The sequence below is a fragment of the Chiloscyllium plagiosum genome, unplaced genomic scaffold (genome assembly GCF_037043375.1).
Source record: "Chiloscyllium plagiosum isolate Xiang-an unplaced genomic scaffold, Cpla_swu_hap1 HiC_scaffold_7, whole genome shotgun sequence".
Classification (NCBI taxonomy): Eukaryota; Metazoa; Chordata; class Chondrichthyes; order Orectolobiformes; family Hemiscylliidae; genus Chiloscyllium; species Chiloscyllium plagiosum.
In genome coordinates this window covers 14,096,423-14,112,191 of record NW_028270145.1, presented here as the reverse complement: position 1 = coordinate 14,112,191, position 15,769 = coordinate 14,096,423, and the positions used below count along the sequence as shown (strand labels likewise).

Here is a 15,769-nt window from a genome sequence, read left to right as displayed (position 1 = left end):
CACTTGCATGTTGCCATAATGTTGAGATGCAGTTTCATAAAATCTACAATGAGTTTACTAACATCATGATAGGCACATCTCATAAATTAGCATCATTATTTCTAATTTTGTTTCCTACCTTCCACCTTGAGGGACCCTGTGGTAATTAATGAAGGATGTGTTTGTGTATCATTGCCTGTGTCACTCAGACTTGTGATCCTAAAGCCCATGGTGATTTTTTTCATTTGGTCTCTGTTATTTTAATTTGCTTTAGCACCTAAGGCTAAGAGTTTACCATGAGGAAGAGTTGCACATTTAAGTTACTATTCTGCCACTGGACTGTGCTATCCTTTATTTTCTCAGCTACCTAGGGTTTTGAACTACCTTTATATTTTATTAGTTCCCAATGAGGATGAAGAAATGATGGACGAGTCTGAATCCAGGCCAAGAAAGAAACAGAAGACTGAACAACTAGGATTAACAAGAGTAAGCAGCTATGTTCTTATTATAACTTCTCGAATGGGGAAGGAAAGGAAAAGGAAATTATCTAGGATTTAAAAGTATTATTTAGTCTGACACGGAAGGTGAAACATTCCAGTAAGGTCTTGTATTTGGAGTTCCTTGTTTTAGCCATGTTGCTAAGAGAAATTGGCAGATATTGGACAAGGTTTCCACAGCAGTTGAAAGGCTTATATTGTCACAACCGGCAGTGGATTTTCTTGTATTTTTCACAGTAATTCCGACATTTTCAAATTGTATGGTATAACGAATGGTTTATGTTCATTATGAAAGGGTTAAAATTTGGAAATCACTAGCAAATGGGTTGCATTTTCTGTCCCATTTGTACAGAGCGTGACTTCTTAAGTTCCATAGGTTAATCAGCTCAATGGTTATATAGCATGAACTGTAATCGTTGATTGAAAAGTAATGCAGTTGGGAAAAATTCTAATCTTTTTAAATATGTACATGGAATCGCTAATTAGTTTTAAGGATTTGGTTGAGTTTTAATTTTCTTGGCTCTCATCATGTAATGACAGTTTACCTGGAAGTTGTACCAGTAGGAAGGAAATTAAGCGATGAAAGCAGAGGTGGGGAATTGCAGAGGGGGAAGCTGAGAAAACTTATTTGCAAGGAACCTTTGTGTAAAAGAACTCTGAAGACAGAGTTTGACCACGGATTGTCCATCAGACCGGTTTACTTTTACTTCAATTATGACAGAGCTGGCCAGACCATTTGAGTTTGTTAAAGCGATAGGATAAAGTATGAGAGTGTAAATCAGGAGGTTGTGCAAGAGTGGAGTGTTTGCATGATGACTGCCTCCAGCCTCCTAAATTGGAGGACAGAATCTGAATTGTTACAACACAGAAGGAGGCCTTTTGATGCGTCAAGCCTGCTGGTGAATGCATATTGAGGGTTGATTCAATAGAGTGGGCAGCACAGTGGCTAGCACTGCTGCCTCACAGTGCCAGGGTTTGACTCCACCTTTGGCAACTGTCTGTGTGGAGTTTGCACGTTGTACCCACATCTGTGTGGGTTTCTTCCCACAGTCCAATGATGTGCAGATAATGTGGATTAGCCATGGGGAATGCAGGATTACAGGGATAGGGTCAGGTTGGGATGCTCAGGGGTTGGAAGAGTCAGCGTGCACTTGATGGGCCAAATGGCCAGCTTCCACACTAGGGATTTTATGATTTTAAAATGTGTATATGGAATCGCTAATTATTTTTAAGGATTTGGTTGAGTTTTAATTTTCTTGGCTCTCATCATGTAATGTAGCAGAGGTCAAGTTGGACAACTTTGGAACTACATATGGTATTGTTACATCTGCAGAAGATAGTGACACTTCCACCCCAAAAAAATCATTTTCATGTTGTTCCAGGTGACTAAAAGCCAGTATTGAAGTAGATTAAGTTGGTGATTTTTAACCTGCCAACTTCAGTCTTTGTCCTAATTTTAATCATGGTGTGAAATTCCTCACTTTTTATTATGCTGATAAGCACTAAGTTTAAACACAAGTCTTCGAGATTTTGTTTAATTTTATACTTCCTTGTCATTTCATCTTGATGTATTAAGAAACAATGTTTTTTCTAATTCATTGACACTTCTAATTTTAATCTTATAGTCATAGAATCATAGAGATGTACAGCATGGAAACAGACCCTTCGGTCCAACTCGTCCAGATATCCTAACCCAATCTAGTCCCACCTGCCAGCACCCGGCCCATATCCCTCCAAACCCTTCCTGTTCATATACCCATCCAAATGCCTTTTAAATGTTGCAATTGTACCAGTCTCCACCACTTCCTCTGGCAGCTCATTCCATACACGTACCACCCTTTGCGTGAAATGGTTGTCCCTTAGGTCTCTTTTATATCTTTCCCCTCTCACCCTAAACCTATGCACTCTAGTTCATAGGGAAAAGACTTTGTCTATTTATCCTATCCATGTCACTCATAATTTTATAAACCTCCATATGGTCAATCCCTCAGCCTCTGACTCTCCAGGGAAAACAGCCCCAGCCGATTCAACCTCTCCCTCTTGCTCAAATCCTCCAACCCTGGCAACATCCTTGTAAATCTTTTCTGAACCCTTTCAAGTTTCACAACATCTTTCTAATAGAAAAGAGACAAGAATTGCATGCAGTATTCCAACAGTGGCCTAACTAATGTCCTGTACAGCCGCAACATGACCTCCCAACTCTTGTATGCAATACTCTGACCAATAGAGGAAAGCACACCAAATACCGCCTTCACTATCCTATCCACCTGCGATTCCACTTTCAAGGAGCTATGAACCTGCACTCCAAGGTCTCTTTGTTCAGCAACACTCCCTAGGACCTTACCGTTAAGTGTATAAGTCCTGCTAAGATTTGCTTTCCAAAAATGCAGCACCTCACATTTGTCTAAATTAAACTCCATCTGCCACTCCTCATTGGTCCATCTGATCAAGATCCCGTTGTAATCTGAGGTAACCTTCTTTGCTGTCCACTACACCTCCAATTTTGGTGTCATCTGCAAACTTGCTAACTATGTCTCTTATGCTCACATCCAAATCATTTGTATAAATGAAAAAAATTAGTGGACCCAGCATCGATCCTTGTGGCACTCCACTGATCACAGGCCTCCAGTCTGAAAAACAACCCTCCACCACCACTCTCTGTCTTCTACCTTTGAGCCAGTTCTGTATCCAAGTGGCGAGTTCTCCCTGTATTCCATGAGATCTAACCTTGCTTACCAGTCTCCCATGGGGAACTTTGTCGAACGCCTTACTGAAGTCCATATAGATCACATCTAGCGCTCTGCCCTCATCAATCCTCTTTGTTACTTCAAAAAACTCAATCAAATTTGAGACATGATTTCCCACGCACAAAGCCATGTTGACTGTCCCTAATCAGTCCTTGTCTTTCCAAATACATGTACATCTTGTCCCCTCAGAATTCCCTCCAACAACTTGCCCAACACTGACGTCAGGCTCACCGGTCTGTAGTTCCCTGGTTTGTCCTTACCACCTTTCTTAAACAGTGGCACCAGGTTAGACAGCCTCCAGTCTTCCAGCACCTCACTTGTGACTATTGATGATACAAATATCTCAGTAAGAGGCCCAGCAATCACTTCTCTAATTTCCCACAGTATTCTAGGGTACATCTGATCAGGTCAAGGGGATTTATCCACTTTCATGCGTTTCCACACATCCAGCACTTCCTCCACGGGGTAATATGGACATTTTTCAAGATGTCACCATCTATTTCCCTAAATTCTGTATCTTCCGTGTCCTTTTTGACAGTAAATACTTAATCACGTTTTTAAAGTGGAGATTTCTTGCTCATCTTACACTGAAGATGGTCATCATCTTTGGTTTACTATCAACAAGCTTTCTTGCATCCAGTATGCATGCATGCTATCGATTTTATATATAAAGCAGGAGAGCAGAAGCTGTGTTGACTTAAAGTAATTACTAGATGTATCAGCTGGTAACTTTATTTTGAGGTAAATGAGAAAAGGCAGAATTGGCACTTTAAGCTCACTTCCGATTGAAATGAACTGTTAGGAACATGACCCAAGCTGGAGTGACCTTTTAGATTTCCTTAGAACATGGGGCAGTATCCTTTTTGAAGTTTGTGTTTTTGTTTGCATTTTTGTAAAAATTCAATACTTGATCATTTAAGTGGAACTTGTTTCCCAGTGATATCATTAGGAGTAACCACTGTTAACTTTGATATCCTTTCCCACAGACCCCTATAATGACACTGTCTGGTCATAATGAAGCGGTTTCCTCAGTCTTGTGGTCTGATACAGAGGAACTCTGTAGTGCATCCTGGGATCATACCCTTAAGATTTGGGATGCTGAAACTGGAGCCCAGAAATGTACCTTGGTGAGTTGGTAGTGTTGCATGGCAGCTTACATTTAGAATCAAATTTTCACGAAATATCCCTGGAATAAACACTCTCATTATTCCCACAACTAACTGTGTGAGGGACTTAGATAAGTGGGTTGGATGGGCTGCAGCTGCTGGTCTTGTACATTAAAATCTGTGGATGGATTGTGTGTTATATATTTCCGCCCTATCCAGATAAAAAGGATTCCACTTTCTGTTTTTGCTTGTTATTTGAAGTTTGCCTATACTGATATCCAAAGAGCCATTCTTTTGTTGTGAATTGTGACAATGTGTGTTGCTGTGAATTTTTTTTGTACCAAAAAGTTTTGTTCTAAATAATGCATGGTATTGACTCTTTGTAACACCACTCTTTTTTTGTATTTTAAGTCAGTATCTAGAATGTTTATAGCTTAACTTTTAATGTTTTGGGAAATATCACATGTATCCTCTTTGTTCTGTGCTTTTTAAAAAAAATTTTTCAAAAGCTGTTTTAGATTATCTCATTTGTCATAATACAGTCTCACTGCCTCAGAGCCAGGAGACCTGTGTCCATCTCTCATCTACTCTATAGGTGTGTAATAACACTGAAAAAGAACAATCAAAAAAATCAAAGTTAAAACACACTTGTGTGGGTCTGTGGTGCAGCAGTAATGCCCCTATTTCTGAACTAGGAGACCCACCTACAAGTCGCACCCGGTCTAGATAATTTCTCTGAACATATTGATTAAAAAGTATATTTATACAGCAGTCTCATTACATTTTATATTTGAAGCTAAATGTTTCCTTGATGTGACTTGAATTGTTTCTGTGCTTTCTGAAACCAGGTTTGTATTTTTAAATTCCTAACTGTCTTTTTTTCTCACCATCTCCGCCAAAGAATGGGAACAAGGTGTTTAATTGCATCTCTTATTCCCCATTGTGCAAAAGGCTCGCATCAGGTAGCACTGACAGGCACATCAGGCTGTGGGATCCACGTTCAAAAGGTAATTTCAAAATATTTTGTGCATTTTCCTACAAGATCATGACTGTTGTGTGTTCCTTGTGTAAGGTGAAAAGTGTAATTGAGTGTGTTAAGTTGTGGCGTTGTGTGTAGATATAACGCAATTTTAGGATTGATTTCTGTAGTACACCCTCCAATGCCAGTATATCATTTCTTTGAGAATGGAGACTGCAAAGAATATTCCAGATGTGCTTCTGTATACTCTAATCTCCTTGCAACAAAGGCCAAATTTGCATGCTAACTTTTGTGGCCCTTTTACAAGCATACGGAGTCTTCCTGAATATCACCATTTACAAGTTGCACATCTTTTTAAAATAAAAAGCTTGTGCTTTTCTATTCTTTTGGCCAATGTGGACAAATTAATTTTTCCGCATTCTATTCTAACTCTCACTTCCTCTGTTTCATCAGCATTCATCTGAGTCGTTAATATCCGTTGTACGTATATGAGGCCCCAGCACTGATCCTTTTGATGCTCCATTAGTCACAGTCTGCCGACTTGAAAATTGATTGTTTATGCATACTGTTTCCTTTTTTGTCCATTAAAACAATCACCTATCCATGCTTATCCGCACTCATGAACTCTTTTAGATTAGATTACTTACAGTGTGGAAACAGGCCCTTCGGCCCAACAAGTCCACACCAACCCGCTGAAGCACAACCCACCATTCCCCTACATTTACCCCTTCACCTAACACTACGGGCAATTTAGCATGGCCAATTCACCTAACCTGCACATCTTTGGACTGTGGGAGGAAACCGGAGCACCCGGAGGAAACCCACGCAGACAGGGGGAAAATGTGGACTGACTGTCCACACAGTCATTCGCCTGAGTCGGGAATTTTCTTGCCTATTAACCTTTTGTATGCACCTTATTGACTGTTTTGGAAAGCTTGATATACTGGATCTGTTGTTTCCCCTTTACTCAGAGTATTAGGGTCAATAACCAGAGGGCACAGTTTTAAGGTAAGGAGCAGGAGGATTCGAGGACATTTGAGGAAAACTCATTTCAACTTTGGATAGGTTTGTTAAGGCATTTTGCTTGGCGTTTTGAGTTGGGGTATTATGTTGAGGTTGTATGGGACATTGGTGAGGCCTCTTCAGGAGTACTGTGTCCAGTTCTGGTCTCCCTGTTATAGGAACAGATTCAGAAGAGATTTACCAGGATGTTGCTGGGAATGGAGGGTTTGAGTTATAAGGAGAGGCTCAGACCTTTTTCACTGGAACACAGGAGGTTGAGAGATGACCTTATAAAAATCATGAGGGGTATGGCTAGGGTGAATGGCATGGGTCAGATTTCAAGACGGGGGGCATGGTTTTATGGTGAGAGGAACTTTTTTTTTACCAAGTTCATGTGTGGAATGAGCTTCCACAGGAAGTGACAGATGCAGGTACAGTTACAACATTTAAAGACATTTAGGTAACTGCAGAAATGTTTAGAGGGATGTGGGTCAGGCGCAGGCAGGGGGTGTAGTTTAATTTTGGATTATAGTCAGCATGGATCAGTTGGACCAAAGTGTCTTGTTTCTGTGTTGTTTGATTCTCCACCTGGAGGGTTTTGGGTACCTATAACTCACTGCCTAAAGAGGTAATATAAGCAGGGACTCTCAAGATGTTGAAGAACTAATGAGATGAATGCTTGAAAAGTTGCATACAAGACTCCAGGCCAAGTGCTGGAAAATGAATTAGAAGAGATGGAAATTTGATGGCTGAGGGGGCTCTTTTTGTGCTGTAAAACTTAGACTCTAATAAATTCGAGAGTGCTTATTGGACTACATTTTGTTGAAAACTTTTAATATTTTCCACTGTTAATTTGTTGCCATACGTTTTTTAGCCAATTCTCCCCTCAAACCTGCGTAATTGGCTTTAAGTAAGTAACTTAAGATTCTTGATTCTGATTGGGAAAATTTGAAAGCGACATTGACCAGTGTGATTATACTGTCACTTCTGCCTCATTACACTATACTGTATCTAAAATCGCTTTCACCCTAGTTCGTTCTACAGTGTACCTGTTTTCATAATTCCTATGAAAAGCTTCTACAAACTCATCTTCCAGACTAACCTTACCAATTTGTTTGTCCCAAATTGAAGATCAATGTTACCCAGGATTATTACATTGTCTTTATTACAAGCTCCACTAACTACTTGTTTAATGCTTTGTCCATCTATGTAACTACAGTTATGGACCTGTAAACTAACCCCAACAGTATTTTCTGACTCTTAGAAATCATCTGGATCCTTTTTGTCTTCCTAAAATATAGTGCATCCTAGAATATTTGTTTCTGTCATGGTACTTAAATAGAAATCATTTAATTCTCCTTATGCCACCTGGTCATCTGTTTTACTGCAGACGCTTTGTCCATTCATGTAAAGTGTCTTTGATTTTTTTTAAGTAGTTATTCTCTGAATGAAACTTAACTTGCTGATGCCCAATAAACTATCCACTCACATATTTATTCAGAGCACTACACTGTTCCTTTATCTTGACTTAGGATTTTAAAATTTCCCTTCATCTGAATCCCTGTTGGTTTAATGTCTTGTTGCAGCCTGGTTTAAGTTGATGCCATCCAATGGAATAGGTCCTTCTGCTGCAAGTGGCCCATCATTCAAAATCTCTCTTTCTTTCACAGATCTGCTTGATGTTGTGCCAATTGACACATTATTCAGATAATAATCCAGACATGATTACCATTAGTGATATGCATTTCATCATTATATCTTCAAGCTCTCTCTGGAAAGCATCATTCTTGATTCTAACTGTGTTTTTGATTTCTAATTGCACACCTCGTTTCCAACCCTGAGGAGATGTCTTTCAGTGGTACTAGGCAGGAAACAGTATCTATTCCCTGACTATACGGTCCCCTATAAATACTACATTCCTTTTTTCTCCTCCCTTCCAAGGATGAAAGTACACAATGTACAGTTGATTTCACACAGGCAAGGTTCCAAATCCTGTTATGCTTTGTCTTGGCCTGCCAATGTTCAAGTAGCCAGAGTCACTGTTTGTGTGGATTTGGAATGTGCATGGTAACAGATTATTTGATGATCACAGGTATCATTGTTGCTTCTGATCATGGTCACACCTGATGACCATGTGTTTTTATTTACTGATGGAGGCCAGTAGATAGCAATTAGGAACAGGGATTCTGATAAATCATACTGATTCTTTGGTCAAAGTTTGCTCAAACAAGTTACAGGGACCTGCCAGAGAATTGTAATGAGAAGTTCTTTGTTTCATTTACCACCGAATGTGGATTTGTTGCCAACCACTATGACTGCTGTACATTTCAAACTTTGCAATATCTCGACCATTTCTGAGTTTAATGGCATCACAAAAATTATATTGGTCAAGGACAACTCTGCTGTCTTTAGGTTTCTTTTTTGTCTGGTTGCAGAAGATCTGATTCTGATAGTGTCTCTGAATATAGAGACTGACAACAAAAGCAAAAGCCTAATTAAGAAATCTCTTTCTAGATCAGACAGGCTGTGGTATAAATCCAGGATTGTCAGCAGACAATCCAAATTATTCTTTCCAAGCTACAGATATCAACTAAGTTTCTATAGAATATACAGAAAGTGTTTTTTGTGAGTTTTGAACAAAATAAACCAGAAGGGTTTAATGGAACTTATTTACTTTCTCCTCTTTATTTCTACAGATGGATCTCTGGTGCTGCTCTCCCTAACTTCACACACAGGCTGGGTAACTGCAGTCAAATGGTCGCCCACACATGAGAATCAGTTGATTTCAGGCTCTTTCGACAAATTGGTCAAACTCTGGGATGTACGAAGGTATTTTGAGAATTAACTATGTGGTCAGGTAGGGATCCACAGGAAGTGGATTCAAATCTCAAAAGTTATTACTGCTAAACCAAAATGCTGTCATTTCTTTAACTACTTCCACTAGTAAAACAACATTAAACTATATATGCTTTGTAAAAGTGAGGATTATTTTACAGTGGCAGGAAAAAAAAAGTCTTCAGAAGTTAGCCTTGATTATCATACATCTTGATTCCTTTATAGTGATTACAACAAGCTTCTTGAGTGAACATGAGTGAACGGCCTCGATTTACCAAAGTGTTTTTTGCCCAGTTAGCTATTCCCAGTTGGATGCATTTCCATCCCCATTCTTCATGTGTATGGCCTGGACGGCATGTGTTCAGCTATTGAACTGACCTTGTCCCTAGTGCCCACATAAAAGCTCCTGACAGCCATCAGTCCATATCAATCCACTGTGCACTCAACCTCCCTTGCTCTATCCCGGTTGCAACCTTCCAGACTAATGAATAGCTTTAGTATAGAACAGTTAGATTATTTGTTCCTACATCCTGTTCTAAAGATGCCATGCTAATGTGCTGAAGCAAGAATTGACCAGTCAAATGGTCTGTGCAAAACCAAAATATGTGGACTAGTTCAGAATTTTCAAGAATGAGACGTTAGTCAGGGCTTCCTTTTTAGAAAATTCTGATGCAGAAGTTTGGAGAAGGAGAGAACCATTAGAGAGTTATAAGTGAACTAATGCAAAAGATAGATGTAAATTTAGAAGCATACATCTTGAGGACAGTTGAGGCCTTTTAGGGACCAGAGAATGAAATATTCAAACTGTAACAGTTGAAAACTTGATGCTTTTTATTATAAAAAAGTGAGGAGAAATATCCAAAAAATCCCTCCTGTTAAAAGATATTTTTCCTAAACTCCAAATCAGCAGTCAATGCACTTTAGATTCTTTCTTCTTGGGAAAATACTTGGCAGACCACTTCTAGCAGCCATTAATATTAAACCTGGGGACAGGTTTACTTAAACCAACTTTGATATAGTCACCGAATTTAAATGAGGGAAGAAGGCTGACCTGAGTCAAATTGGTAGTGTTTTGAATCCCCACTTTGGCCTACTGTTTGCTTAGTTACTAAGATGTACAGATTGCTTCATCTAACTTTTCTGTTTTAGTTGCAAGGCTCCACTATATGATTTGAATGCCCATGAAGACAGAGTACTCTGTGTAGACTGGACAGAGAATGGGGTAAGCATCTAGTTGGTTAATATGTTATTTCTTCACTTATTGTGCAGTACAGCTGGTGAGAGGGAATCAGGGGTCAGTATAAAACCTAACTTAATAAAATACCTTGCCTTAATGTGCTAGATATGAGAATAAAAATTCAATCTATTTTGCATGTGCTGGTAAGTTATCCCTATTTCCGGAAGTGTGATTTGTATAATGTGTGTTATAAGCAATTGTCACAAACCCATATTTTCTGTTGTTTGCTTGAAAGTTTTCACAATGAGAGGGAAATTGTTGCATTCTGTCAAACTGACAGGATGACAGTTTTCAGGGAATAAAAGTAAATATTTGTTTTAGGTGGGTTTGGTTTCTTGCCTAGCTGATGCACTCAGTCACCATAAGAATGACTGTGGGATCATCAGATGTGCAAAAATGTGCACAATTCTTTATTATTTCTCTCCAATAAGTCACTTAGTCTGAAAATCATAATACTATAGCAATTTATTTGTGTTTTTTTAAGCCATTTTAGTATTCAAGTGGAATGGAAACCTAACTACTGTGTTAAAGAAAAAATATGGGCGTGAGATTGGTAAATAATTTGCAAGTAACTGTTTATAATCTTCGAGAGATTCAGGACAGTTTTGAAATTGATGTGGATGAAGAATTGTTTGATAGAGCTGATGTCATACAGCATGGAAACAGATCCATCGGTCTTGCTTGTCCATGCCAACCAAGTTTACCAACCTAAATTACTCCATATACCTCTAAATCTTCCCTATTCATGTACCTGTCCAAATGTCTTTTAACCATTGTAACTATACTTGCATCTATCTCTTCCTCTGGTAGTTCATTCCACTCGTGGAAACCACCTCTGCTATTCACTTTCACAATGCTCATCATATGGTAGTGTTCTAGACTCTGAACCAGGAGACCTGGGTTCAAGATGTGTGCAATAATGTCTGGATAAGTTGATCAGAAAATATCTAGAAGCAGGAGGAAGCCATTCAGCTTATAACACATAAGGAAACTTCAAGGATGTGTGTATCTGGATTTGAAATCCTCAGTTCATTTAAAGGGAACCTCAAACTGCACATGAAGTGCTGTAACTGGCAACAGGCTGTGGGTCAGAAGTAAGAAAGTAGGGGTAGAAGGGACAGCTGGCACAGACAGTATAGGCTTAATGGCTTCCTTCTGTGCTGTAATTATACTTCAGTTCTATGGATCTGGATATCTTTTCCCACCTACACCTGTGAACCAATCATGCCTACCATATTTTCAACAACTTCCAGTTCCCCAACCCACAGTGCTTTCTTTTCGCTATAGATGTGCAGTCCTTATACACATCCATATCCCACAAAGATGGCCTCCAGGCCCTCTGCTTCTTCCTCGCCAACAGACCCATCCAGTCCCCTTTCACCAATACCCTACTCCTCCTCAATAATATTTCCTTCAAATCAAGGGGATGGAACTCTTGGTTATATATGTTTTTTTAAACAGCCAGCACAGAATCAGTGCCCTAAACTGAGATGACTTCAAAACTCCCAGCTATCTCGAACAAACAGGCACTGTACCCCAACACTTCCGTTGTTACATTGGTGACTGCATCGGTGCAGCGTCCTGCATCTGGGCTGAACTGGAGCAGTTCATAGACTTCGCCCATGACTTCCACCTCCAGCGACAGTCTCCAGACAGACGTGTACGACAAACCCACAGACTCCCATAACTACCTGGACTATACTTCCTCCCACCCAGTATCCTGTAAAAACTCCATCCCATTCTCCCGCTTCCTCCGCATCTGCTCCAACGAGGAGACATTCCACTCACGAGTATCCCAGATGTCCATCTATTTTGAGCAGCGCGCTGTCCCTCCCTCTATCATCCAGACAGCCCTCCACTGCACCAGCTCCATTCCCCCCCAATGCAATGAGGACAGAGTCCCCTTGTCTTCACCAGCCACCCCACCAGTTTCCGCATCAAATGCATCATCCTCAAACACTTCTGCCAACTCAAAATAATCCCACCACCAAGAACATTTTCCCCACCCCTCTCTGCCTTCCACAAGGACCGTTCCCTCTGACAGTCCTTGGTTCACACCACCCCTGCCACCGTACCCCAGGTACCTTTTCCTGCAACCAGGAGACCTGGGTTCAAGAGGTGTGTGATAATGTCTGGTAAAACCTGCCAGTACACCACTCTCTCTCACCTCCATCCAGGGCCACAAGCAGTCCTTCAGGTGGGACTCTGGTTCACCTGCCTCTCTTCCAATGGTGTTTACTGCATTAGGTGCTTCTGATATGGTCTTCCCTAAATTGGGGAGAAAGTACATAAAATTAGGGGCCGAGTCCGCAGAGGCCAACTGGACCTCCCAACTACCGCCTTAACCGACATGACTATCCTTGGCCGCCTCCATTGCCAAAACAAACCACAGCACCTATTGGAGGAACAACACCTTATCTTCCACCTGGATGCACTACAGCCCGGAGGACTCAACATTGAGTTCTCCAGTTTGAAATAACCTCCCTCCCACTGCTTCAAGCCACCAACTGGATCCATTCCTCCCATTAACCAACCAGGTTGTATCCTCTATCTATCTTCACCTATCCTCACCTCACCACCCCCTTTTATCTGCAGCTTCCCCCCCTCCTCCCTCAACCACCTCCCAGCCCTAAAGAAGGGTTACACCCGAAATGTCACCTTCTCCACCTCCTGATGCTGCCTGGCTTGCTGTGGTCTTTCAGCCTCCTGCCTGTCTACTTTGGATTCCAGCATCTGCAGTATATTTTTCTCTCTCTCTCTCTCTCCAGTGAAGGAACCATACCATCCTTAGTGAGCTTGGCTTTGTATGTTTCTATGAAATGGCCCAGCAAACCTTTCAGTTGACAGAATAGCCAATAAATGCCAACCTTGGTAGTGACACCCAACCCGTTGGAAAATAATTTAAAGAAAATTCATCTAGTTTTGGACTCTGGGGAAATGAGCGGCTATTCATCCTATCTATCCCCCTTATGATTTTATAAATTTCTGGCAGGTCACCCCAAGTTTCATAATATCCTTCTTATAGCAGGGAGACCAGAATTGAATGCAGAGTTCCAAAAGTGGCCGACCACTGTCCTGTGCAGCTGCAACATGACTTCCAACCCCTATACTCAATGCACTGACCAATAAAGGCAAGCACACTACATGCTGCCTTCACTAAGCTGTCTACCTGCGGTTGCACTCCAAGGTCCCTTTGTTCAGAATACTTTCCAGGACCTTACCTTAAGTCTTGCCCTGGTTTGCCTATCCAAATTAAACTCCATCTGCTACTCCTTGTACTCTAAGGTCACCTTCTTGGTTGTCCATTACACCACCAATTTTTGTGGCAGCTGGAAACTTATAAACCATTCCTCCTATATTCACATCCAAATCATTTATATAAATGATAAGAAGCAGTAATTCCAAGGGTATTCGCACCTAAAATTGCTTGCATTAATTGAAAGAATATCTTACTGGGACACAATTTGGGTAGTTGCACAGGGAAGATTTTGCAGGGTAGAAATATAACTTGCATCAAGATATTTAGGGTGAGTAGATCCAGTAATCTTTCTCTTTGTTCTTTTCAGCTGCTGTTAAGCGGTGGAGCAGACAACAAATTATTCTCGTTCAGATATTTGGCTCCTACATCTGGGGATGGTGCTTGAGTGACAATACTGAATGATGAAGGACCCACACACCATCAGATTCATTTAAAAATTTCATCTCACACTCTTGTCTTCGCTGTTGTTCTTATAACACCTTGAATAAGATCTGTTTGCCTGCCCTGACTTAAGTTCTGATCTCATTCTGTCAACATAATAATGCCTGATGGTTCTTATATTAAGATTATTGACACTGGGATTTAAACTTGGAAAGGTGATGCACTGATTACCTCAGTTAGGGTGACAAAGTTACTGCTGCTGTTACTATTTTCAGGCATTTGTAATAATATTGCACCTAATTTTTTAAAAAATCCTGGAGTTTTGTACTTTAAATGTCAGAAGTTCAACATGTGTGTGTATCTACAATTGACATCACAGTGCAGGCTGCTGTAATGGGATTGTCACCCTTAAGGTCCAACAACTCAGTATTATTTTCTAAACTCTTGTTAAATCCTCCTGTTGTGATTGGTGTAAGCCAGGAGCTGAGTGTTTGTATAATTTGGATTAGTTTGTATAATTTACAGGAGAAAGTGAGGTCTGCAGATGCTGGAGATCAGAGCTGAAAATGTGTTGCTGGAACAGCGCAGCAGGTCAGGCAGCATCCAGGGAACAGGAGAATCGAGGATTCCTGAAGAAGGGCTTATGCCCGAAATGTCGATTCTCCTGTTCCCTGGATGCTGCCTGACCTGCTGCGCTGTTCCAGCAACACATTTTCAGCTTGTATAATTTACAACTAATTGTTCATAAAGTGGTCAGGATTTTCTGACATGAATGAGTGTCCTTTTATAGTAACGTGTTTATTTTCCTAAGATTTCTTATCATTGTTAATTTTCCTTTAACTGCAAACAAACAGAATCTCTAAATAGAGCAAGTTTTTTTTCTCATATTTCAAACAAAATGAATCTTTATGATTAATTTGCAGAAAATGCTGCTAAGCAAATTCAAAAGACCTGATCCTAAACCAGACTGATTTCAGGTTTTAAACTGTTATAGAACCATAGAGATGTACAGCTTGGAAACAGACCCTTCAGTCCAACCTGTCCATGCCGACCAGATATCCCGACCCAATCTAATCCCACCTGCGTTCACCTAATCTGTAACAAAACTTAATGTAGAATATATATCAGTTGGAATTTATGCATCATTTCAAGCTTTCTCTTCCTCATCTTTATTTATTTCCATGATTCCATTTGAAAACAACTTCTACATTCTTACCATTTCAAGGGCAATTAAGATGTCATAAATGCTGGCTGTGCTAAAATGCCTATATTATTGAACAAATAAAGTACATATCTCAAGTTCGCTATGGTGACTATCTTGTTATCAAAACTATTCATAATTTTAAAAGATCTATTAGGTCCTTCCTCAGTGTTTGTCTCAAGAGGAGACCCCAACCTGTTCAAAATATTCTTTGCAGGAGGAACTTCTGCATTGTCATTTTTGTAAAAACCTTATCAGTGATCTAAAGAAACAGCCACTCTATCAAAACTTGTAAAAAGAAAATCGTAATGAATGTGGAGATTTTGCTGATCATTTGGGATTCTGTGTGGTTTTCTTCTGGGAGCAGATTGGTGAAAATCCGAGAATGCTACTGGCATTACTGTGAGTTTGTGGTGGTGGTGGTGGTGGTGTGGGGGGGGGGGGGGGGGGGGAGGGAGAAGAAAAGAGAAACATTGGTGAAAGGCTATTTACTTCCATTTTTATTCAACAACTCAGTGATCAAGTCCTGAGGTTTGGTTTAAATAG

General features: G+C 40.3%; 1 protein-coding gene across 2 annotated transcripts in view; it reads left to right on the top strand.

Annotated features, from left to right (window-relative positions):
- The window catches only part of wdr12 (WD repeat domain 12), a 33,505-nt gene extending 18,184 nt beyond the window's left edge, over nucleotides 1-15,321 (top strand). For both annotated transcript variants that reach the window (XM_043693058.2, XM_087988745.1), the window contains 6 exons: nucleotides 380-465; nucleotides 4,210-4,350; nucleotides 5,231-5,336; nucleotides 9,007-9,139; nucleotides 10,295-10,367; nucleotides 13,949-15,321. In XM_043693058.2, coding sequence (XP_043548993.1) covers nucleotides 380-465; nucleotides 4,210-4,350; nucleotides 5,231-5,336; nucleotides 9,007-9,139; nucleotides 10,295-10,367; nucleotides 13,949-14,026 — 617 coding nt within the window. In that variant the 3' untranslated portion in view covers nucleotides 14,027-15,321. The remainder of the gene's footprint in view (nucleotides 1-379; nucleotides 466-4,209; nucleotides 4,351-5,230; nucleotides 5,337-9,006; nucleotides 9,140-10,294; nucleotides 10,368-13,948) is intronic.
- Nucleotides 15,322-15,769: the final 448 nt, after the last annotated feature.